The sequence below is a fragment of the Propithecus coquereli genome, unplaced genomic scaffold (assembly GCF_000956105.1).
Source record: "Propithecus coquereli isolate 6110/MARCELLA unplaced genomic scaffold, Pcoq_1.0 Scaffold135, whole genome shotgun sequence".
Classification (NCBI taxonomy): domain Eukaryota; kingdom Metazoa; phylum Chordata; class Mammalia; order Primates; family Indriidae; genus Propithecus; species Propithecus coquereli.
Window position 1 is genome coordinate 332,945 of NW_012137747.1, and position 24,269 is coordinate 357,213.

Below are 24,269 nucleotides of genomic sequence, written 5' to 3' on the forward strand. Positions count from 1 at the left end.
GGTGGTCATGGCATCATTTATGAATCTGTACTCTCATGCTAGGGCACAAGCAAAGTTTAATAGTACCACTGGCTGCAGGCCGTGTCTCACAGCCCGTGGGCATTGCCTGCACAAAGAGGAGGAACCCTTGGCAAAGACCTCTGGACAAATAGCCTGGGAGACAATTTGACCTTGTATATAATTAGATTTGGGGACCAGTCTAATTACGTAGTACTAATTATACTACTCTACTCATTAATACTTCTGGCCACTAAGTGTGTGTGGTTTTTTTCCATACCAACTAGTTCTCAAATTATCAGTGCCCTGCAATTCAGTTAAGTTCCAACATTATCTACCTGGAGATAGTGACAGATTCCACAGGTTAAGGGCACAGTCCCTCAAGACTGCTCCCACTTCGGACACCAATCACAAGTCCAGGTTATCACCTGTGCTTCTGACTAAATAGCTGTAAATCGGAGGTTCCCATGATTCCCTCCTCTGGTTTGATCATATACTAATTCTAGCTCACAGAACTCAGGAAAATATTAAAAATTTACTTACTAGATTACCAGTTTATTATAAAAGGATACAACTAGGAAACAGCCAGATGGAAGAGATGCATAGGGCAGGGTATGGGAGAAGGGACGCAGAGCTGGGTGCTTTCTGGGTGCACCACCCTCCTGGCACCTCTACATGTTCACCAACCCCAAAGCTCTTTGAGCCCCGTCCTTTAGCCATGGAGGCTTGCTTACCTGGGCACGACTGATTAAATCATGAGCTATTGGTCGTCAACTCAACCTTCGGTCCTTCTCTTTTCCCTGGAGGTGGGATGGGGCCAGATATGGTTGTGGGGCTGATAGTTTCAACCCTCTAATCACGTAGTTGGTTTCCCTGGCAAGCTGTCCCCATCCCAAGACTATCCAGGCAACCCCGGCCATCAGTCATCTCATTAGCACAAAAAAGACACATCACTGTGGAGATTCCAAGGGTTTTAAGAACCGTGTGCCAGGAAAGGGAGGCGGTTATGTCACAACACTTAAATGAAATACAGTTATTCATCAAATGCTGACTAAGCTCTTGCCATGTGCCGGGTTCCGAGGGGAATTCTGAGATGGATAAAACTCCGTGCTCGTGCCCAGGGAGTTCACAGCCTGGTGAAGGAGATAGCTGGGCTCTAGGAAAGGATGACGTTGGTGCCATCAGAGAGGGACCAGCAACTCTCCTAGAAGCACAGGAGAAGGGGAGATTAATGCTGTCCAGGAATCTAAAAAGCTCCTTGTAGGCGTAGAGAATGGATCTGGATAGGAGGAAAGGGAGGGTGCTATTTTAGGAGTACAGTAGTCCCCCTGCCCCATCCTTGGGTTCACTTTCTGAAGTTTCAGTTACCATGATCAACTGTGGTCTGAAAATATTAAATGGAAAATCCCAGAAATAAATAATTCATAAGTTTCAAGTTGCATGCCATTCTGAGTAGCACAGAGTCTCCAGACATCCCGCTCCATCCCACCTGGGACTTGAATCCTCCCTTTGTCTGGCACATCCACACCGTCCATGCCCACTTCTGTTAGCCACTTGGTGCCATCCTGGTTATCAGATGGACCGTCAGAGCATTGCAGTGCGTGTGTTCCAGTAACCCTCGCTTTACCTAATACTGGCCCCAAAGTGCAAGAGTAGTCATGCTGGCATCTTATTATAATTGTTCTATTTTATTATTAGTTATTCTTATTAGGCACAATCTCTTATTGTGCCTAATTTATAAATTAAACTTTATCACAGGTATGCACTGGCGTGGGGTACAGGGGAAAGAATACTGGACTAAAAGCCAGAAGATCTGCACTCTAGTTCTGGTTCTGCCATTTATTTCTGTGCCGTAGGGAAAATTGCTTGCTTTTTCTGACTCTCAGCTTTCTAATCTGCAAAGGAGGGATAGTATCTGTCCTTCCTGTCTCAAAAGTTTGTGGCGAATGTTAAATGAGAAAACTCACTTGAAAGTATTTTGTGTATCTAAGCATGCTGTATAGATGTAAGAATAATTTATATTTGTGTTTACTCTCATTCCTTGAAATGCCTATAAAAATAAATCCCTTATTACACCAACAACAGAGGGGAAGGCAGAATGACAAGAGTGCCAGTCTAAGGGAGCCAGCAAGCAGACATCGAACCTCCTCCCTCCTTGCTCCTGAAATGTCTACAGTTAACTCAGGGAAGAGGGCTCACAAAATGCCCAGGTATCCCAAATCCGTTAATACATGAGTTTCCCAGCCAAGTGGGGAGATAAAGATTTGTTTTATCTGAAAGATTAAACAAGGCTGCGTGCGGTGGCTCACGCCTGTAATCCTAGCACTCTGGGAGGCCGAGGCAGCAGATCGCTTGAGCTCAGGAGTTCGAGACCTCCCTGAGCAAGAGCGAGTCTCTACTAAAAATAGAAAGAAATTGGCCAAACAACTAAAAATAGAAAAAATTAGCTGGGCATGGTGGTGCATGCCTGTAGTCCCAGCTACTTGGGAGGCTGAGGCAGGAGGATCACTTGAGCCCGGGAGTCTGAGGTTGCTGTGAGCTAGGATGATGCCACGGCACTCTAGCCCGGGCAAGAGAGTGAGACTCTGTCTCAAAAAACAAAACAAAAAATAAAAACATTAAACAAAATTCACTGGAAGAGAAATGATGATGTAACTTTTTCTTATGTTTTCACTCTCAGGAAATAATAATTAATAATGCTCATTACTTCTGTCTTGCAGGGTGTTTGCCTCAGAGAGGGGAGATTCAGGTTTAAGAGTGAGCTCTTTGTTGCGTCACCCAGAAGTGGAGAAGGGACTCTTCTCCGTCGTAATTCAGTCTCTTTTTCTCTATCTAGGTTTAGAGGAATTTGTAGGGAGTGTGGAATGCAAGTAGATTTATTCCCCAAATGTAAAATTCAGGCGCTGTGGAGATATATACAGGACAGCAGTGGCATGAGATTGTCAAAATAAAATCCCTAAATCGAATAAACAGTGTTTTGAAAAAACTGGCCTGTATGTGAAGATTTATCCTTAGATGAACTTTTCTCCCACCCAGTATTTTTGTTAAGGAAACTCCCCATGTTCCATCCTTTCATAGAGATTAGAAGAGCCTCAGATGTTGGTCTGGTCCAGGATGGAGTTTGGATAAAAGCACATGATCCCGGACAGAAGGATCAGCCCTACTTTCTCCAATCTCTCAAAGTCTGAGCCTTGGGGCTTCCCCAGAGGTGACCAGGAGTCCAGACCTCGCCCACCTGTTCCCACCTGGCGGCCTTTGGGCACTGCCTTCCAACTTGCCGTCTTGTTTGTTCCACTCCCCGGCTGTCTCATTAGTCCACGGCCTCCCCCTGCGATAAGGGTTACCTGCTTATCTTTCTCTCTTCCAATTCCAGCTCATACTCCACAGCCGTGGCTTCCCTCCAGTCCAGGGTTGCTTAACCTCAGCACCATTGACATCTTGGGTCACATAACTCTTTGAGGAGGCTGTCCTGTGCACTGTAGAATGTTTAGTGGCCTTCCTGGTCCATTCCACTAGATGCCCATAGCACCTCCCACTAATGACAACCAGAAATGTCTCTAGACATGCTCAATGTCCCCTGAGGACAAAGTCACCGCATCGAGAATCCCTGCTCTAATCCTTTCTCCCTTTACTTGGAACTCTTGTTCGTTATTAAGCATTTACCCCGTGGAAGACACTGGGTTAAGTCCTTTGAGTGTTTTATGCAGATGCTTCTCAAAATTTAATGTACGTAAGAGTCACCTCGGCAGTTTCTTAAAATGCATATTCTAATTCAGTAGTTTTGGGGAAGGGCTTAAGCTATGTTTCCACCAAGCTCCCAGGTTGCTGCTGGTTCATGGACCACACTCGGTGAGAGCAAAGCTACGTGTCATTGCGTCCTCACGGTCCTATGAGGACTCTGTTTCACAGGCACATTTTGCATCCAGGTCTGCGTGCCTCCAATGCTGTGCTCGTAACCAGAATCTCAGCTGGTGATGGCCCAAGGTTCCTGAGTTCTCTGGCGCCCTCCCTCCTTAGGTGATGGTACTGTGATAAGCTCCTCTGAGGCTGAGGCCCAGGCACGCGTTTGCCTGGACTACCCACGCTAGATCACTCCTTCCTCAGACAGTGCGCTACTCACAACCAGAGGTGCATCCTGGAGCCTGCCGAGGTGTATCCATGACCTCATGCCTCTGTCCTAGCCTGCCCCGAAACAGCTCATCCCTCCTGCCCTCCAGTCGGCTGGGATTGCAGCTGCCCTGGGGGCTCATTTTCCTTCTCAGCTTCCTGCCTGAGCTGCCTATGCACTCCAGCCCTCTCCTGCCTCCCCCTCACCTATCGCTCCCATGCTCTTACCTGGTCTTCTTTTCTGTCTCCTCACTGCCTCTTGGCCTCCTCTTGCTCCACTGGTTAGGGACTTTTAGTAATGCCCCAGAACAGATTCTAAAGGGGGGAGAAAAAACGTATGCTGTGAGCCCCTGCCCAGGACTGGAGGGCAAGACTCAGGCCCCCCAGGAACAAGGTCCTCACCCTGGTGGCAGCTACGGTGCAGCAGGCCGCTGGCCAGGGATCACATGCAAGTGGTTCGTTCGCTCAAGAGGACACACAACACTGAGTAGGCGATGAAGGGTGGGGTGTTGGCACCCGAGGGATTGGGAAGGGGCTGCTAAGAGCCTTTTCCACCCAGTGTCCCCCAGTGTCTTTCTTCTCCACTGAGCTGGAGAAAGCTGCCCTGCCCCTCACATCACATTCTTGAGCCCATTTCTCTTGCCTGGACCCAGGTTGAAGCAAACTCTCACAATGGCTGTGCCGGGCCGGGGCAGGGCCGGGGCTGGATAAGTTAGAGCAGGGCACGGCAGGCACAGCAAACTCTTCCTGTACAGGACCAGAGAATAAATATTTCAGGCTTTGTGGGCCATATGGTCTCAGTCACAACTACTCGTCTCTGCCACTGTGGCACAAAAGCAGCCAGAGACAATATATAAACAAATGGGCTTGGCTGTGACCATTAAAACTTCATTTATGGACACTGAAATCTGAGTTTTGCATAATTTTCACATGTCATAAAATATCGTTCTTCTGATGTTTCTTCCCAATCCTTTAGACATGTCAAACCTATTTTTAGGTCACAGGGCTACGCCGTTCTTAACTTAGCAGTGGCAAGCTGGTCTGGCCCAAGGCCTGCAGTTGGCCAATCCCTGATGCAGAGTCCAGAGTGTCCTGAAATGTGTTCCTCAGGGACAGGGGCAAATACTGGAAATGCTGGGTTAGGCAGAGTCAGACTCATCCCCCTGCCCCCCACTGGGCTTCTCAAAGCCTTTACTCTTCTCCGCAGCATTGCATGTTTCCAGGAGGGGCCAGCACACACCAGGCTTCTCTAATCGACCTGACTAGGAGCTCACTGGTTTCGTGCGGCATCCTGCAAGACAAGCATTCTGGGGACTGTGCTTCGGGAAACCCTGCTCCGGCTGATGCCCTTGTTTGACACACAGGGAAACGGAAGCCCGAGCTCCTGCTATCCGGAGATCGGGTCAGAGCCGTTGACTGCACTGCCACTCCTGATACACCCACATCACCTGTGTCCCCTGAGTGGTTCCAGGCAGAGCAACGCAGTCCAAGGCTGCCCCACCAGGACACCGGGGCACGTTTTGGTTGAGCAAATGTAAGCCTAGGGACTGTGGGTGGCTGCATGTCGGGAAACACTCCTAAAATTCCTGGCCCTGATGGATTAAAGGAGAGGTACTTGCAGGTTATCCCTAGCCTCTGGGCTACTCTCCCATCACCCACAGGGCATCATTATTAAGTGATTTTGACAGCAAGGAGCCTGATGCTCTCTGCACAGTAATAATGATTTTACATGTGTACAGTTTACAAAGCACTTCTGTGTTACTTTTGCATTTGTTCCCTACACCTGCCCCCTGGGGAATGCGGAACAAAGTTTTATAATTTTTATTTTAATAGATGTAAGACACTGTGGCTCAGGGAAGCTAGGAGCTACAGAGCCAGTGGCAGAGTCTGAACTCAGACCCAGGTATCATCTCACCTGAGCCGCTGCTTTCCCCTTTGCGCTATTGTCTTAGACCGAAGGGTGACTAGGCAATGAAGTAATTCTCTAGGAAAGCATGACCAATTTCCCTGTCTCCACCTCCCTCTTCTTCCTCCGCCCCTCCCCCCAGCCCCCATATATACTTACAGATCCCCAGGAAGCCTCGCTTGCCTGCACACCTTTGCTTTTGAAACGACTTCCACAGCTGGGGCAGGAACTTTCCAGCCACAGTTATACCCTGATGGGTGAATGGTGAGAGAGCTGCCCAACCTTCCCCTTCTGTGCAAAGAACTAGCCACCTGCAGACAGCCGGTCCCCGAGTGTCACTTATAGGAGGACCTGAGGTGAGTGATGGGGGACCTCTTTTTTTTTTTTTTAATTAATTAATTTATTTTTAGAGATGGGTCTCACTATATTGCCCAGGCTGGACTCGAACTCCTGGGCTCAAGCGATCCTTCTGCCTCAGCCTCCCGAGTAGCTGGGATTACAGACGCCACCGCACCGGGCCATGGGGGATTCTTGAGTACTCTGCTTTGACGCACCAGACCGCTGCCTTATTTGGGAACGGGGGTTGAGGTGGTGGCAGAAGTCACTTTTTTGAGTGTTTATGTAAAGACAAAGCGTGACCGTGGGTGAGGAGCTGCTTTCTCCAGTTTCACATCAAGAAGACTTGAGGCTGGATTGGAGGGAGGCCAGGAGGGTCATGAGAACCAGAGATAAATTTTCGAGAGAGGCTGTAAAGCCCATGGAGTTTGGAAGAACAGAAGGAAAAGACCCGGAGGGAGATGCCGAAGCACAGACCCGGGGGACGGAGGCTGGTGGTGCCAGCCCTGGGCACCGCCTGCCTAGCCCAGGTGTCGGCAGTCGCCCCAAGGGCAGGTCTGTGGTCCTCCTGCCCAGGCTGGGGGTAGGAGACTGGTGCCCGGAATAAGAAAGGTTCTCAAATGGTTGTGGAAGTAAGTGAGAAAGAAAGGGAGGATGCCAGCTCAGAAGAAAAGAGCAAGCCAGGAGGAAGGGAGGCAGGCAGAGGGCAGAAAGAAGGCACTGGAAAGGAATCCTCTGCACACGGTTATGATAAGTAGACAACGATGTCGAGCTCCTCACAGTCGTCCCGACGGACATTCCAGAGGAAGGTTTCAAAAGTGACTCATCTGGAGTCTTATTCAGTTATTTCAAAGGCGAATTCTTGCAGTGACGTGAGTCAGTCAGTGGAGGTGGCAGAGTGAGTGTGTGGCCCCTGGCCTGCCCTCAGCGCCCCTCTCTAGGGACCAGGATTAGCCCCTCGGCCCCCTTGGGATGAGGAGTCAGGGACGGCCGCCTCCTGAGAGGGACAGAAAGGCGTGCCTGAGTGTGCTTGGTGACTTAAGGCACAAGCACAGGCCTAGCCAAGCTCTCCATCCTCCCGAGTGTGGGCTCCCCAGACACGTTCTGCGGCACACTAGGACCCCCCATTTCTTCACCCTTCCGGTCACATTCTGAGTAGCATGCTGAGGCTACAGAGAACCACAGCAGACAGAGAAGGAGGTGCAGGGCTCGCGGGTGTGCATGGGCCGGGTAGGGGAGGTGGGCAGAGGAATGGCAAGACTAGAGGGCATGAGATTGAGGGGCAGAAAGCCCCTCCACCCCACCCCAGTGCACCCCAGCAAGCCCACAGGTTTGCAATACTCTAGCCTGGGGACCCACCCCGGTCTCAGGTCTCCCATCTGCGTGCCCCGAGGTTGGCCGAGGCAGACCCAAGGAGCGCTATTCTACAGTCAGAGGGCCTCTGGTCAGAGGCTGCCTCAGGGGCTGCCTGCTTTGTCTCAGCAGACCCTACGTTCTCTCTGCAGGCGATGGGCTCCCGAGCGCAGGTGGCTGCCCTCCCTTGCCTGAGTCTGATGCTGCTTCTCTGGAGCCAGCTGCCGGAGGTCCGGGGCCAAGAGTTCCGATTTGGGTCCTGCCGGGCGAAGGGGGTCGATCTCCAGGAACTGTGGGAGGCCTTCTGGGCCGTGAAGGCCTCTGTGGTAAATATAACAAAGTGTGCTCTGGACCCAGCCACAGGGGCTGTCGCGGAGGAGGGATGATACTTTGCGATGACAGAGCCCTCTGCAGCTTGCTAATCAGTTTCCAGTATGATAACCCTGTGAGGTCAGAAGGCGCCACAAGCCCCACTTCACACATGAGGAAACTGAGGCTCAGAAAGATGTGGTCAGCTTCTAGGAAGATAAAGAGAGCCCAAGGGAAATGCAGAAGAGAGCTTGATTCATCCAGCCTTCGTCCTGGATGGACTCTTCGGCTCTAAATCCAAGAGCTAGAATGAGTGGCTGGGCTGCAGAGAAAGTGCCAGGGCCAGAGGCAGATCTGGGGGGCAGCTGACTCCCCCACGCCCACCTCCTCACCATGAGGGATTTGGAGGTGAAATCCTGCCCTAGGGGTTCTTAAACCCAAACCAAATAGGCTGATTTCCTCCCATGTCAAATGACCCAGGCAGTCAAACAGCTCTCTCATCGAGTTGGTGTTCAGGCTCCAAGAACTCCTGGGATTCCACTGGCCCCTGGGAAGTCAAGCTGGGTGGATTTCCATGGCTGAAACCTTGCAACCCCTCTCCAGGGGCCAGCTCAGTACGGCTCTTCCTGGGTCCTCCTTCGGTCCCTCTGGCTTCTGAGATCTCCCAGGCTGGATAGATTTAGGGGTCTAGGGAAGCAGCGCATATCTGCAAGGTCGGTTTCTATGCGGACCCCTAACCTGGAGACATCTTCTCTTTCCGTTCCCAAAGCAAGCTCAGGATAACGTCACGAGTGTCCGGCTGCTGCGGCGGGAGGTTCTGCAGGACGTCTCGGTAATCAGACCTTGGGGAAGGACGGTGCCTCCCTCTGTGGGGCTGGCGTGCTGTGGGTGGGGGTGGGGCTGCCTTAGGGGAGGCTGGTGGGAGCCCTGAACTGACCTTGCGGGCGAGAGGGCCGGGCAGGGACGTCAGTGTGGGCCTGGGGCTATGGCCATGCGGTGTGCGTGTGCGGTGTATGGGGAGCCGGTGCGGATTGAGGCTTGTGAACATCTTTCTCTATTTAGCCAGAGAGCTGGCACCAACTTTAATTTCCCTTTTGCTCGTGTAGGCCCAGTGGGCATCTGTTCAGGTTCACCTCCCCTCTTCCCTCTCCATCCTTTCCTCTCACCCTTACGTCTCCTCATCGCCCGCTTTGCCAGTGAGTGAGCACAGCCAGCTGAGCTCTGACCCCCGAAAGGTGCCGAGCTTCGGGAGCTCGAGGGGGACAGAGTGCAATGGCTGTGTTCAAGGACGTTCCTTTCTCCTCGTTTCTTCTCCTCCCAGTCATCTTCCGGCCAACTCTCAGCCACCAAGTCCAAGATCAAGTGCTTTTCAGGGTCCATCACCTCCCCCATAGCTATTAGAGAAGCCACGTGGTGTAGAAGAAAGAGGATATTAATCAGATGGGCAATCAGGAGTCCCAGGAGCTAGGCCTGTGCCTGCCACTGACCTGCTCTGTATGACCTTGGGCAGGTCCCTTCTCCCTCTGGGTCTGGGTTCCTCCGGTAAAACAAAGGTGCTGCTAGAGCGACCCCGGAAGTCTCCTTCAGATCTGAGGTTCCCTCATCTGCTGGAAGATCCCTGCCTCTACTGTGCTTATCTTGCCTTGGGTGGCATGTGGCTGTTCCTCCGGGGGGCCAGGTGGGCAGAAGCCTTGGCCCCAGAGTGACCCAGACCCTCCCCAGGATGCTGAGAGCTGTCACCTCATCCATGCCCTGCTGAAGTTCTACTTGAATAATGTTTTCAAACACTACCACAAGAGAACAGTGGAATTCAGGCCGCTGAAGTCATTCTCTACTCTGGCCAACAACTTTATCGTCATCAAGTCACAACTGCAGCCCAGTGTGAGTAGAACAAACTGGGACCAGGAGCCGTGGCAGTGGTGTGTTTTGAGAATACGCCCCTCCCTGTATCTGGTCCTGCTCCAGGGAGTCGCGGGTGTCCTGGGAAAGAGCACAGGCTCCGGACGCCGGCAGCTCTGGGTCCAAGTCTGGGCCTGCTTCTATTAATAGTCAGCTAAGTGGCCCTTGGCAAGGTCCTCAACCTCTCTGGACTTCAGTTTTGTTTTCTGTAAAGTGGGGATGATCACACCTGCCTGGCGGGATTGCTGTGAGAATTAAAGGAGGCAGCCCCTGCTGCAGGGTGGGAGTTTGGCACTGGCTACCTGAGGATGCGGGACTCAGCCCTGTCCTCTCAGGCCTTAGGAGCCCCTCTGACATCACCGGGAAGGGTGAGGGGAAAGCTTCCCTCTGCTCCTCCCTAACACTTGGTGCAACTTTTCTCCCCGTTATCCAGCAGGAAAACGAGATGTTTTCCATCAGTGAGAGTGCACGGAGGCGCTTTCTGCTGTTCCAAAGAGCATTCAGACAGGTAAGGCCAGGAGTGGGGAGCTTGCCCATCTAGCAGAAGTAGGCTAGTCTGAACTGTCACGTGAGGGTGCCTCAGAAACCTCATGCAGAATTGAATGCAGGGGACCCCACAAGGCAGCCCCAAAGCCACCTGACTTAGCAGGAACACAGGTATATTTGCACCGATTATCATATACTTTGTATAAGCATCACAAACTAAGTGGTCTTTTTTCCTGCCAGTTTTCAAGTTAAAATGCTACTATATTTCCCTGCAAGATGATTTCACTGTTGAAGACTTTCCCTGTGAGAGTGTTTTATGGGTACTTGCGCTGAGGAACTGAAGTCGGAAGTGAGGCAGAAAGAAAGTAGATGCTCCACCCCCATCCCATACACATCTGCGGTATTGTCCATGATGTGCAAATGGTCTAGTTTGTGAAAAAAAAAAAAATGGGGAATTACATCACCTCTTCCCAAATTAAGACAACGAAGAAAACCCCCCAAATTTCATCCCCAGGTCTCCTCCAAAAACATATGATTTTGATTACTTTTTTGAGGAACAGATACATCGGCCTGTAAATAAATGGTGAAGACAATAACATCCGACAGGAAGGGGTACCTGGGCTCATTTCCTCATGGGCGCAGTGGATGCAGGTCGTGGGCCGCATGCACCCCATGCTGGGGCTGTGGTTCCTGTTGTTAGAGCCACTGTATCCTGTCCCTGTGCTCCTTACCCACTGCTACTCACTGGTCCATTGGTCCTCACCCCTGAAGTGGATAAGCATGTATAGATGGGGGACAAGTGATGGAGAGGCCAGTTCATTAAGGTCATCCCAAAGGTGACCCAGCCCATGATCTAGAGTCAGGCCTGTTTTAGGGAACACTATTCTCATAGCAAATGTGCGGCCTTCAACTCTCCTTTCCTTTTAGTTGGATATAGAGGCAGCTCTGACCAAAGCCTTCGGGGAAGTGGACATTCTCCTGACCTGGATGGAGAAATTCTACCAGCTCTGACGCCTGGACCAGCATCCTCTCCTCACCTGTTCCCTGTGTCATTTCACATGGGTGTCCCTTCCTGTGCTGTTTCCTGGGCACTTCACCCCCTTGGAACAGGCTTATTATCAAAGACGTTGTTCTTTAAGCAGCCCCAGCGACAGTCATGGAAGGCGCCTTTGGATGCTGTGAATAGTTTACAAGGTGGATTCCCGTATTTATTACAACTCTATTTAATTATTGTCAGTGTTTCAACTGAAGTCATATTTATTTGTGAGACTGTAAGTTCCACGAAGGCAGCAGAATACAGTGACCCATGCTTCTATTTTATGCCTGTGATCCTTGCCATAGTAGGGGCAGTGGATGGGCGCTCAGTAAATACTTAATAAACTGGGTTTTTTGCTTGTCTTTGGATAGTTGAGGAATGATGGGGTATGCTGGGATGATGTAAAACTGAACTTCAGGGCATGGAAACTACACTGTCTTATGACATCTGCAGGGACAGCACTGGGGTGGGGATGAGGGGCATCCATTTGAAAAGTAAATGATGAAAGATAAAATGTAGCTTAAAATGCCCAGCATGAAGCAGATACCCACTAAACATTTTATTCCCCGCCCATGCTCGCCAGCCCATCCCACCAAGCCTTTCCTTTGGGTGCCCCCCTTTTCTCATTCTAAACATTCTTCCCTTGTCTGCCACTTGAGAGGGTGCCAGTGTCAAGCTGACATTGCTGATGGGGTCATTGTACCTGGATGTACTGTCCAATCTGTGATGACATTTCCTGCTAATAAAAGGCAACACAACTCAAGTCTGGCAGCCTTTCCTTTCTACTTCTGGGCAAATGCCCAGGGAGACTGTGTTGTCTATCTGGCAAAGGCCTTCTTCCCAATAGCAAGACTGGGTGTTCTCCAGCCTCAAGCTCTGGCTGAACTTTGTAGTCGACATCAATCTAAAGCTATAATGTCTGTCTATGACCTTGCTCCAACATCTTAAGGGAAGGAGTATATGTAGGAAGTGGGATGTCTCTTCTTCCATGACCTCAGTGCTATTGCAGAGCCCCCGGCCCTCCAGGAAACCCAGATTGCACTCCTTCTCCACCTTGCTGTATGTTGTCTGCAACTGGCAAAGAGATGAGGGATGTTTCTGAAAGCAGAGAGATGTAATGGTTTGGGATGGTTCGAATCAACCAAAGTTTAGATAAGTGCACAAATGTCAATGCCAGACTGTGGAAGAAGGATAAGGGGATGACAAAGACAATTTCTAAAAGAGGGGAGATGCCAAGGTCAGGGTACTTATGTGCATCCGGTGAGGGGAACAGAGTAAAGAGGGTTTATGGCTGTATATGTGTATCTCACTAACACTAATGAGCCTGGCTCTGAAAATTTAGAATGCATCATCACGTAAGAATAAATTGCCCTTACCACAGAAGCTGAGATAAGTAGAAGCTCACTAGCAAGTGCCAACTTTTGGATCAGGGCAAAGATGTTCCCAGGAGTGTTTTCATACCAGGCCCCTGCCTAGCTTGTGGGGCTGGGGCACGTCCTCATGGTGCAGACCAAGAGCCTTCTACTTATATGAGGCCTGGAAAGGGCCCCTGAAGCCACAGCTATGCCTCTGCTCCAGCCTGACGCCATGTGATCTAGAGCCAGAGCTGCAGAGACCCTGTGACAAAAGACATTGAGAAAACACTCTGAGAATCCCACAGCCTGTCAGATGGCTTGGAAAGGAAGCTGGCCGCACTGGGACAAACGCTCTGCATGCCCAGAGCCCACCCGACAACCACAGGGGGCTGCAAATGTCTGTAAGAGGAGCTGGAGGCACAGCCATGCTCAGGGCACAGAAACATGGAGGTGAGAGTTGAGATGGGGCATGGGAGGTGATGAGGGCTCTGAGGACGAATGGAGCGGGCATTGGAAATTGGCAGAGAGAGAAGACTCATTGGCATCACTGTCCAGGCCCGGGGGCACATCCGGGGAGGTGAGTAAGGCAGGAACATTGATGTAGTCATCTGAATCAGTGTCCTCCATCTTGGCATTAGGCCGGTGGTAGAAACTCACATATTCACAGCTGGTCTTCAAAGACGAGGCGTGGAGCCAGGGAGCTTCAGACTCCTGGGAAAAAAAACAAAGAAGCATCACTAGATCTGGGCTGGGTGATTTTATCTCTCCTAGTGGATTTCCACAGTGGGCAATGGGGGGCATGGGCATGGTTGCTGAGCTCCATCAAGTGGGCCAGCCCTGGGGGTTTTCAGCATGGCGTCTCACCCTAGATAACTGGAAAACACTTGGATCTAATGTGGGCAGGAAACAGCTTCACTGGGGCTCAGACCAAAATCATGTGGCTAAGTGCAGGTCTGAAGGAGACCCAGCTGCCAGAGGAATATCCCCTCGGGGGTAAGATGATGTGACTTGTGGGATAAATATGCATCTTCTTAGGGAGTTATTCCAAAGTAGGGTGAGTCACCCTCTGCACCTCTGTAACGGCTCAGAGAGGCTGTGATGAGGCGTGACAGTGCATTCCAGGAAGGGGCTGGGTGGTGAGGAAGGAAGGAAGATGGCAGACCACGCGGGCACAGTGGTGCTCCTCTTCCCCAGACAGAAACTTCAGCATCATCCACCTTCAGGATGGCCAGTTCTCAGAAGACAGGGCTGTACCAATGACCCCAACATGGCTCAATTACTGTGACATCCACTGAAGGCCACGGTGGGGACCATCATGTATTTAAACACAAGTTCTGAGAACCGGAAGTCCAGCACCCTGAACGTAGTAGGCACTCAGTATGTACTCATTGAAAAGAACTTTTACATTTTGTATTTTACCAAAAGGGAAGCAGTAGCAGCTTGCTTCAAAAATGTATCTTTCCATCAGTCAAGGAAACGAGAAGCCACAGAATAGAAAGGAAAAAGAAGAGAAAGCTGAAAAAAGAAGTAACAGTGAGAGCAAAGAAAACTGGAAAATATAATTAGATGGACCTGGTGAAAATTTCAGAGAGGAGAAGGCTTAGTCAAGTAATGAACAAAAGAAGCCAATAAGCACAGGTGGGTACCACCCTATGAGATGATGTAGGACCACACGGTCAAGGAAGCCCTGGATCCTGGAACAGCTCACGCTGTCAGACTGAAGCAAATACGCAGCACATAACAAGAGAAGAAATGACACACGAAGTTGGAGGCGAGACAGAGAAAAGAGAGATGATCAAGATGGAGTTTCCAGTGTGAGAGGTAAGGGTGGTAATATCCCAGCTTCCTTCAGAGGCCGAGGGAGAGGCCGAGGATGGGGAAGAGGACGAGACAGAGGAAATCCTGATGTATGATGTGATTTTTTTGTTTTGTTAAACTACATGAATGTTGAACAAAAATGAGTAGGCCCTCTGTTAGTTTTTCACACTGTCCTCTATTATGTTTCAACTAATTTTTCATCGGATAATAAAAACGGTTTTAGATTTGTTAAAGCAAACAAACAGAAATCTATCTTCTACTGTCAGTTACAGTTCATCATTTGAGATTAATTTATTTGGCTCAAAATATGAAAATACTCCCCGTGAAGGCTAAAATAATTGGTTGTTAAGTGTATGTACCATGTTGTAAATTTGTTCTATCAAGGTTTTTGCCTCTAATAGTGGGAATGAGAGTTTCAGGGAGGGAGGCAGGGAAAGCTTTGAGCAAGGTCCAGGCCCAGGGGAGGGTCTGTGGTCACAGGTGTGTTCGCAGGGCATCCCAGAGAAAAGGGTGGTGGGAGGGAAGAGTAGACAGGCACCTCGCACCATGCCTAAGCTGGGTGAACCTCCTCTAGCAGGGGCGGGGAAGGGCAAGGTCGAGAAGCTGGAGGTGATGGTGGCAGAACTGCTACTTGTTGCTGGGTGTCACTCTCCCCTCTTTAGCAAGGCACACGATTGCCCAGCCAGGGCCTGTGTTTCTCAGCCTCCCCTGAAGGCAGGTGTCGCTACACGGCTAAGTCACAGCCAGCGGGATGTGGGTGGAAGTGATGCGTCAAAGTTCAGAGTCAGGGCGTAAGGAAGCAGCTTTCTCCTTCTCCCTCCTGGGGCTGGGATTTGCACATGCTGCTGGCGACTCAGTATTGACCACGGACCAGGTGAGACTCCAGGGGATGGTGGAGCAACAAGACAGAAAGAATTTGGGCCCCTGGATGACCACGTGGCTCAGGCCACCTCTTCCTGTCCCTCTGCATCTGAGCGCCTATTTGAGAGGAAAATGGGCTTCCATCGTGTGAGCCCTGTCTTTTAGGGTCTGTTGCATTAGCTTAGTCCACACTCGAATTAAAACAGGGATTTTTGCCACACTTAGTTTTTTTCTAGTTCCTGAAGTAATCGTGTTTTAGCCACTGTGGGCTACTTTAGAGCATAAAGTGCTTCCTCTTTCTAACTCAGGAAAACAAAGATGAACCATAAAGGCTTTTTCCCCATCCACCAATGGCTATTGATAGACACACCCCTTCCCTATGTCCATTATAGATTTAAAGATGAATCTCTGGGCTCCAAGGTGTTGAATCCGGTCTATATCTCCGCCACATCGTCCTCTAGACCAGGCCTACCTGCCTCCAGAGATGGGTAAATTACCTCCTCGCATCTTAGAAAGTTTACTAGAAAGTTCTCCCTCATATGCAGGTGAAACTGTCCGGGCAGCTTCCATCCCCTCAGGAGCTCCTAGAAATCTGATCTCTTCCACGTGAAAGCCCTTCACGTAATCGTAGCGTTACCATCTGTCACTCTCTGCTAAGTGCCGGCATCCAGCACCCGTTTGCCCCACGACAACTGCTTGGCTAAAAGCCACGCAGCCAAGTCTCCCCCAATTCCTGCTAGTCGGTCTCCTGTCACCAAGGAGGAAAGTGACACCCCAGCCCAGGAGCGGCGGTGGAAGCGCCCGGTGCTCGCCCAGGGCGGGGCCGCCCCGTCGGGCCGCGGCTGCCAATCAGGGGCGGGGCGGAGCTCACCTGCGGCGGCGCGGAGGGCGCCGAGGTTCCGGGGCCTGGGACCGGGGCCTCCCCGTCGCCTAAGGGAACGAGAGGGCGGAGATGAGGGCGTGGCCGAGGCTCGGGCCCACCCGGCCCCAGCCCAGCCCGGACCCGCGTTCCCGGGGCCTCCGCGCTCACCCGCCGCGTCCGCCGGCCGAGCGCGCCGCGGGCAGGCGCTGTAGACGTTGCTCTGGGAGCGCAGCCGCCGTGACGTGCCGGGCCGCTGCGCCAGGGGCCGCTGCGAGGCCTCCAGGGCGCGCATCCGCAGGGCCAGTCGGCGGACTCGCCTGGAAAGGGCTTCTCGGCCAAGCCACAGGGAGAGAGGGAGAGAGGAGAATGGCATCAGAGGCCCATGGCGCCCTTGCCCCTTCCCCGAACTAAACGCTGCCCCCTTCTTCATGCTTGCCCGCTCCGACGTGGGGATGCTCGGTAAAAGTGTGCAGAATGCACGAGGCCCAGCCTTGCCTTCCAGAGAAGACCAAAGGGCCCAGGCCGTTCCTCTCCTCTCCCCATTTCCAGACCACGGACCCCCACCCCACTTCCATACACCCCAGGCCGCTCATCGGAATGTCCCTGGCTTTCCCCTGAAGTCCACATGGGGGCCGAATGCTCTGGGCTCTTTGGGCAGCTCAGCTCTCCGTACCAAAGCCCGAGCCCAGGCGCTCACCTTTCCTCCTCTGAACGGCCCTTTTCACCAACAGCCCCAGAAGGACCAGCAGGAAAAGGCCCAGGGTGGTCGGGATCAGGATGTGGAATCCTGGGCCTTCCCTCCCAGCCTGTGAGCCACGGTTGGGTGCTCTGGGGAGGGAAGGAAAGGGAGAGAGGGAGGAAGAGAAGGTTAGTCGGTGAGGTAGGTTAAGGAAGCAGCGGCGTTGTTTGGAGACGACTCACAGGTTTGTCCTTTTGTTAACAGAATTCGCCCCACTCTCCCCCCAAAAATTTGCCTATGGAATCAGGAAACTTGGGTTCAAATTCAGGTTCTGTCTTTTACTGGCTGTGTGATCTTGAACAAGTCTCCTCACTTCTTTGAGCCTTATTTCCCCATAAATGGATAGTAAAACCTATTTCACAGAACTGTTATGAGGATGAAACAAAATAGCAAATATAAAGGATTTAATGCCCCCGTCCAATGGAACGTTCAATGAATACCGGTTCCGCTTCCAATGTTTGGTTTCTTCACAAGATTATTGCGAATATTGAATGAGCTAATTCCTCTCTCATAGTGCTCCCTCTGCCTAGAAGGTGTCCCCTCCACTGCATTCTCTCTACATATTGAAATCTTACTTTGCTTAAAGGGACAGTGCATAAGTCCACTTTTCTTCCCCACCCACGGTAAACCAGAATCAATTTTTTCGTGCTCTGTGTTCCTAATTCTTCTGCTCGTGCCCTTACAAACCTCATCACAGTCAGACGTATGTTAGTAGGACCAAGATATTGCATGTTTTCATTTTTTTACATCTTCAGGAAATAGCACAGTGCCAGGAGCATAGTAGAGACTTAGAAAATGTTCGTTGGAATTTTCCTGATACCTTCTCCACTGATAGGCTGGTGGGATTTACTGAACTAGGAATCAGGAGTCCTGGTTCTATTCGAAACCACTAGCTCTCGGGACTTCAGTTTCCTCACTTATAGAACCCAAATGATGTTGGAGGTCCCTTTCCTCATAAAGTATGTGTCTTCGCTTATGCAAAAATAATTCCTGCTATTACAGATTTTCTTTGGAGCCTGCTATAATGCTGCCCCCTAGTGGTTTACTTCAGTACTTCCTGGACTGCGCTCCAGCCTTTAGACCAGTGCTGTCCAATAGAAATATGTGAGTCACGTATGTAATTTTAAATTTCCTAGTAGCCACATTAAAAAAGTAAAAGGAAACAGGTGAAAGATGATTTTAATATATAAGAGTTTAACAGTTAATTTTACTTTTATCCTCACTTAGTTCTTCCCTATCAAAACAGATTTGAATGAATCTGAGTGACTGAAAGATCTGGGTCTCACTTCTTTCTACAGAGTCAATGCTGGGGCATGGACAAGTGTCTTCTTGCTAACGGGACTAGTGAGTTAATGTGCTGTACTCATGGGTAGTATATTTTGCAGAGGCCGTCTAGAGACAACGCCAAGGAGGCTCTCTAATAGTGGACACTGCAGGAAGATATCAGTGGATCTCCCAATTCCAGCCTACTTTGCCTGGGGTCTGGCCCATCCTGTGTGTGGACTCTTACCTCTGTCTGTGCAGCCTGGTGTGGTGGTTGTAGCTGGCGGTCTGCGGCCCGAGCAGCCTCTCCCGAGCTGAGATCTTTGAGGCTGTGGTGGATGGTGGGAGGGTTGGGGGCTTGGTAGCTGCTACGGAAGATGCTCTGGAAACTCGAGGGTGGTGGATGATTAAGGTGGTGGGGGAGGGGTGGTGGGCTGGAGGGGCCTCAGTCCTTTGAGCCTGTGTGGTAACTAGAGGAAACAGCAGGATAAAGTGATCTTCCATGTATAAACTCTAGTCTCCAGCAGGCTTGAGTCACCATCTCTTTCCTCAGTACACCCTTCCCTTTTACACAGAATACCTTTGTTCTTGCAGTCCTCATGGCCTGAAACACTTAGTCAATTCCAAGCATATTTGCTTCCAATACCATTTCTTCCAGGAAGCCTTCCCTGACTTCTTAGGCAGAGGAGCTTGCCCTCCTCTGAGCGGGGAGTGGGGGGAACCTTGTTTGTAGTTCTGTTCCCACCCTGCCTTGTGCTGTATGTGCGTGCTTATCTATTCTCTCCGTCCTACGTCTGTCAGCCACAATCTTGGCGATATGATCTGCTCAGGTACACCATACCTCTTGGCCCCCAGCAGAGTCCCCTAGCGTAATGATGTTCAATTAATGTATCTACTTCACTGGATATATGGGAGGATATGATGGAAATATTGCCTATCAAAATGTATTTAAAGCTGGAAAATGATATCTAAATGCAAAGGTATGGTTAATATGATCATCGTCAATCTTTTAGGTGCAAAATAGAGTTGTTAAAGCCACTAGACACCAGCAGGTAGAAGACAGCCCTAGGGGGGAGCAGGATGCATGATGACCTCCAGCTGGGAAACGTCTGCCCAGTGTTGGTTTCCGCAGTCATTCATAAAAGAGCAAGATTTTGTGAATGGAGCACAAACTTCATTGCTTATGGTGCCACCTGGTGGTGACATGTATGTTCTGCGACTAGGGCCGGGTGGCCTGGCTGTAGGGTAGGTTTGAATGATATGGAAAGCAGATCCCAGGGAGGTACCCTCTCCCAAGGCAGGGAAATACACATCTGAGACTCAGCTCAGCTCTGCCAGCCACTCTGTGAACTGAACACACCCTGTCCTCCATTCTCACCATGTCACAGCATCTTCCCCACCTCTCCCACCCTCGCTGTGTGAACTGACCTTTGGATATGAATTTGGACGAACTGGTGCGTGTAGGCGCCTGGAACCAAGGGGGCATGTGCAGATGCAGAAATTTATGAAACCATTTTGGAGGCTCAGGCATCAGCTCCTCTTCCCAGAATGGCTCATACTCTATTGGAGGCAAGAGAAATATGTTGATGGTTTGCGGGGAGACCGAGTCTTGAGGAAGGGACTGTTGGTGTAAACAGAAGGTCGCTCAGCTGGGGTGGATGGCAGGGAGGTGAGGTGGGCAGGGTCCACCAAGAGGGTCAGAAAAGGAACTGAGCTGGAGGCTTCCCTGAAGGAAATACTCATCCCCCCAGCCCAGTTGACATTCCCTGCAAAACCATCAGAGGCCGCTGGGATTCCCAGGGATAAGCAGACACTCACTGGGGTTAAGTGCTGCATTGGTGGGGAAGTCAGCGGAGGAAATGAGAAAGGCGGGTTCAGGGAAATAAAGGATCAGATCACAAAGAAAGTAGCAAGTTCGGCTCACAAATGCGGCTTGAGAAATGAGCGTCTTTCCTGTATATTCATCCCAGATATTTCTCATGGGACAATTACATAGGACAGTTATGTCCTTTTGCTTCCAATTTCCTCCCATCTCAGAGCCTCTCCTTGACCTCAAGCCCGGAATAGGGTGGGCACTGCAAGGAGAGCGCCCATCTTCTTCCTCTCATCCACTTTGGATAGAAAATTCTGTGGACCATGAAATTCATTGACTGTGAGGTTTCAACTAGGTGGATCCCAATTTTGCGGCTAATACGGCAACAGCGTGAGTCTGGGGACTGCTACAGTTAGATGGCCGGGTGGAAACGTGTTCTGGGGGGGAGGCGCTGAGCCCGCGATCAGCTGAGGTACCTACCGCTGTGGACGTTCAGGGTGACTTTCTGGGTCCTCCCCTTGTCTGTGTTTGTGCCCGCGCCACAGGCATAGGCTCCGCTGTCACTTTCGGTCAGCTCTGTCACCTCCACTAGGAACAGATCCTTGTCCGGGCACAGCTGCAGAGTGACTCGGCCCGTGTATTCCTTCTTGATGAAGTTGGTGCTGGACACCACAGTAGCACATATTCCAGAACTGCTTGTCTCCCGGCACAGATATATCCTCGCTTTCGTTTTAGGAAGTGGGCACTCGATGATAACGGATCCGCCCGGCTCCCCCTCCACATGGACTTCTGGGAGGATCTTCAGAGCCCCCGATACTGCAGGGAGAGGAAGTTAATGCAGAGGGAGCTGCAGCGACAGCTCTATCCCACCCCCATCCACTTCCCCAGCTTCAGCCCTCTTTGCAAGCCAGCCCAGGCCCCAGCCCAGCCCCACGAGCCCTAGCCTCATTCTACCCTCTTCCCATCCCCAACCCTACTCACAACCTTGGGCCAGCTCTATGTCCATCCCCAGTCCTATGCCCAAGGCCCAACCTAACATCAGCCCATCAGCAAACCCAAACCCATGTGGACCCAGACACCAACCCCCTGAGAAGATAGTCAAAACTACAATATCCACTCCAAGGAGACGTAATAGGTCTCGGGTGACCCCAAACAGCGTGCGGCCCCCGCGAGACCTCAGCGTGGTGTGGGGAGGCGCGGCACGGTCCCGCTGCAACAGGCTTTGCTCAGAGCCATCCCTGCAGCCGTTCATCTAGAGTTCTATGTACCAAACCAGTCAGCAGGTATTCACTCAATGCCTGCCCTGTGACAGTAACCTCGCCGGCATCCCTCCCTCGCGGCGTGCGTCACACACTGGGCGATGCCAGTGCACGGCCACTGCGGCGGCGGCTAAATCCCGCGACAGCCGCGGCTGGGGCTCCTCGGAAGGCGCGAGCAGGCGCACCCGGTCCGCTGTTGCAGGGGGTGTAGTTGGAGAAAGGCTTTCCGGAGGGGGCGATATACGAGTCGAGGCCTGAGGAAGGGGCTCAGAGGCCAGCTGGGGGAGTGACACAGCTCGTCGTGGAGGCAGGGAGCACAGGAGGGGAGCAGGGCCAGTGGGCGTGTGCGCGGGTGCGCGGGTGTGCACACGCCGCATGCGTGTGGGGAGGCGGTGGAGCGGGAGGATAAACGATGTGGTTCCCGAGTCCCTGAGATCAGAAAGCTCATGCTTTGGGTGACCGAAGGCGGGTCTAACAGACTCGAGCCAGCTACAGAAGAGGGTTAGGCCATGTCTGATCAAGTGTCAGCTAAGTGGGTCCCAGTAAGTGTCTGCTTATTTCTGGGAAGAGGGTTCACAGGGTTGCGGTGGGGCTGGAGGGCCGGGGTGGAGGAGGAGAGAGCCCAGATGGCAAGAACAGTCCCCTCGAAGGCCAGGACGTGGGAGAGAACATAGCACGTACGTGGGTGGAGAGAAGTTCGCGAAGGTGCTGAGATTTATCCACAGATCACGCATTAAGAATAGCTGCAAGGAGCGAGTCCCATGAGAGTCAAGGAAAGCTTCGAGAAAGAGGCGGGCTTGAGGCTTTGGGATAAGGATGTTGTAGGAGGGGTGGGGGAAGAAGGCACGTGATGGTAAAGAGCTAGAAACAATCGTGGGAGCCGGGGCGGGCCTCGGGGAGGGCGGAGAGGGCCTGGAGAGGGAGCACTTAGAGGAGCACGTCGAGATCTAAACGTGGAGCTGATGTCAACGTGGTAGGGCGAGGCCACCCAGAAATAGCTCTGACACAGATACCCCCACACGAAAATCCCAGCGCTGCTTTCAGCCTGCCAGACACTGAGTCATGCGGTAGCCTCCCAGGTGGAACGTGGCAATGGAAGGGTGACCAGTTCACAAAGTGTCAGTCAAAGGACAAAGACCCAATCATGGGGGTGGGTGGGGGAATCACCCTGTGTGCCCAGACAGGCCCCACCTGTGTGGGAAGCTGAGCCCTGAGGGTGGACGTGCATGGAGGTTTTTGAATGAGACTAACCTGGCCAGGGAAGGGGTGTGGATGCTGCTTTCCCAAGAGCAAGATGTTATCAAGAGAGCAGGGCAAGACAGCAGACATGCGGGGCGTCGCCTACGCAGATGCCTCCAGTGGCCTCAGTCTGCTCAGGGTCGAGCTTTGGGTAGATGCCTGGCTTGTCCATCCACATCCTCCACAGTGCACGTGAGACTCACCAACTCGCTAGGATGCGATGACCTGGTCCTGCTCCTAAGCATGGTGATTACATCTGTCTAGGGCAGGGCCTAGGAGTCTGATTTTAAGTCAACGGTCCAGCTTCCCTTGCACTTCTGCAATCCTGGGCTATAGAACTGCATGTACAGATGATGTGGGGGAAGAAAGGGAGGGGTGATAGAGGGTATCTAAAGGAACCAACCTGTTCAATATTAATATTTTAGAGAGCCTACCAAGTAAGTGACGTTGATGTCTAAATTGGTGACTTGATTTTTAGTGGTGATGGTAGGGGAGAGGGAGATATGGGGTTTTAAGAGTCACTGTCTATATATAACTGGATGTAAATATGTGTTTGGAACATAAAAAATCCTGTGATTTTCATAATGCAAAATAGAGTCAAGGTCTGTAGGGTCTTGGTGGCTGGCGTTGCTCTGGAGACAGACTCCGGCCTCCATGTAGTGGTGATGTCCTAGAGGACCTCATCAACTCAGATCAGAGCAGCATCTTGTTAAGAGGCGAGGTGGCCTGAGATTTTTATGTTTGTCAAAAGGGGCGTGGAATTTTTTTTTCAAAAAAAGGATGAGGAACATCCCACTCAGCTTCCCACTTCCATATACGGTAAGCTGGGCGTGTCCTGGCTGCTGCTCCAGACAGTGAATGAAGCATCCGCCTCCTTTCAGAGGCCGGTCCCTCCCACTGTGTCCCAAGTCCGTCCTTCTCATCTTTTTAGAACTTCTTGTCTGTAGTGCTCCCTTTTCTCTCCCTCACCACTGGGTGCTCCTCTCCCAGCATTGCCATAGCTTACATGCATGCTCTGGTACTGCCCACTTTTAAAGACCTTCAGTGACCTTTTCCCTCCTCTCCACCTGGCAACCCACCTCTCTGTTCTCCTTCTCAGAGTCCTCAAAGTCACTAAATCAAACTCACTTCCCCACTCCTAATTTCTCTTCAATCTCCTTCCGTCAGAATTTTGTCTCCAACATTCCATGGAAATTGCTCTTGTCAACTCATCAAAGTTGCCCTGTTGCCACATTCAACGGTCCCTTCTTTGTCTCCGTCTCACTCACCCTGCCAGCAGCAGTTGGCAGAATGGAGCCCTCCCGCCTTGGGACACTGCCTGTCTCGGCTTCCCTGGCGCAGGCTCGGTGGCTGCCGCCTGTCAGACTCCTTCTTCCTTCTTCTCTTCCACTTCCCGGTGTTGGGCGAGCCCAGTGCCTGCGACTTGGGCCCATTCCTGTCTCTGTCCTCCCTCCCTCTCCCATCTCACTAGCTAAGGGTACTCCCGTGGGTTTCAATGCCAGTTCTCTATAGATTTTGCCAAAATGTGATCTCTAGTCTTACCTTACACACTCTGAGCTCCAGACTTGCCTCTCTGACCTCGCCACTTAAATATCTAAGATATATTCCAAACTTGCACGGCCAGAAAACCC

The 24,269-nt window shown here is 51.5% G+C and overlaps 3 protein-coding genes across 3 annotated transcripts in view; 2 read left to right on the plus strand and 1 right to left on the minus strand.

The window, feature by feature from the left end:
- IL20 (interleukin 20) overlaps positions 1–5,632 on the plus strand; it is a 19,573-nt gene extending 13,941 nt beyond the window's left edge. Inside the window, exon 4 of the mRNA XM_012638791.1 lies at positions 5,469–5,632. Coding sequence (XP_012494245.1) covers positions 5,469–5,632 — 164 coding nt within the window. The remainder of the gene's footprint in view (positions 1–5,468) is intronic.
- Positions 5,633–7,854: 2,222 nt separating this feature from the next.
- IL24 (interleukin 24) lies at positions 7,855–11,404 on the plus strand. The gene is made up of 5 exons (XM_012638792.1): positions 7,855–8,025; positions 8,778–8,840; positions 9,731–9,889; positions 10,341–10,415; positions 11,321–11,404. The coding sequence occupies exons 1-5, from the start codon at positions 7,855–7,857 to the stop codon at positions 11,402–11,404; spliced, it is 552 nt and encodes a 183-aa protein (XP_012494246.1).
- A 1,809-nt stretch (positions 11,405–13,213) lies between these two features.
- The window catches only part of FCMR (Fc fragment of IgM receptor), a 13,801-nt gene continuing 2,745 nt past the window's right edge, over positions 13,214–24,269 (minus strand). The window contains exons 2-8 of the mRNA XM_012638793.1: positions 20,621–20,956; positions 19,756–19,887; positions 18,575–18,797; positions 17,023–17,153; positions 16,494–16,652; positions 16,335–16,393; positions 13,214–13,495 (exon numbers count right to left, since the gene is read on the minus strand). Coding sequence (XP_012494247.1) covers positions 13,214–13,495; positions 16,335–16,393; positions 16,494–16,652; positions 17,023–17,153; positions 18,575–18,797; positions 19,756–19,887; positions 20,621–20,956 — 1,322 coding nt within the window. The remainder of the gene's footprint in view (positions 13,496–16,334; positions 16,394–16,493; positions 16,653–17,022; positions 17,154–18,574; positions 18,798–19,755; positions 19,888–20,620; positions 20,957–24,269) is intronic.

What these genes read in the sequence shown, in the direction of transcription:
- IL24 (XM_012638792.1), top strand. Translation starts at nt 7,855, where the DNA reads ATGGGCTCCCGAGCGCAGGTGGCTGCCCTCCCTTGCCTGAGTCTGATG. An exon ending in AGTCACAACTGCAGCCCAGT is followed by an intron (nt 9,890 to 10,340) that starts GTGAGTAGAACA and finishes CCCGTTATCCAG; the next exon opens with CAGGAAAACGAGATGTTTTC. An exon ending in TCCAAAGAGCATTCAGACAG is followed by an intron (nt 10,416 to 11,320) that starts GTAAGGCCAGGA and finishes CTTTCCTTTTAG; the next exon opens with TTGGATATAGAGGCAGCTCT.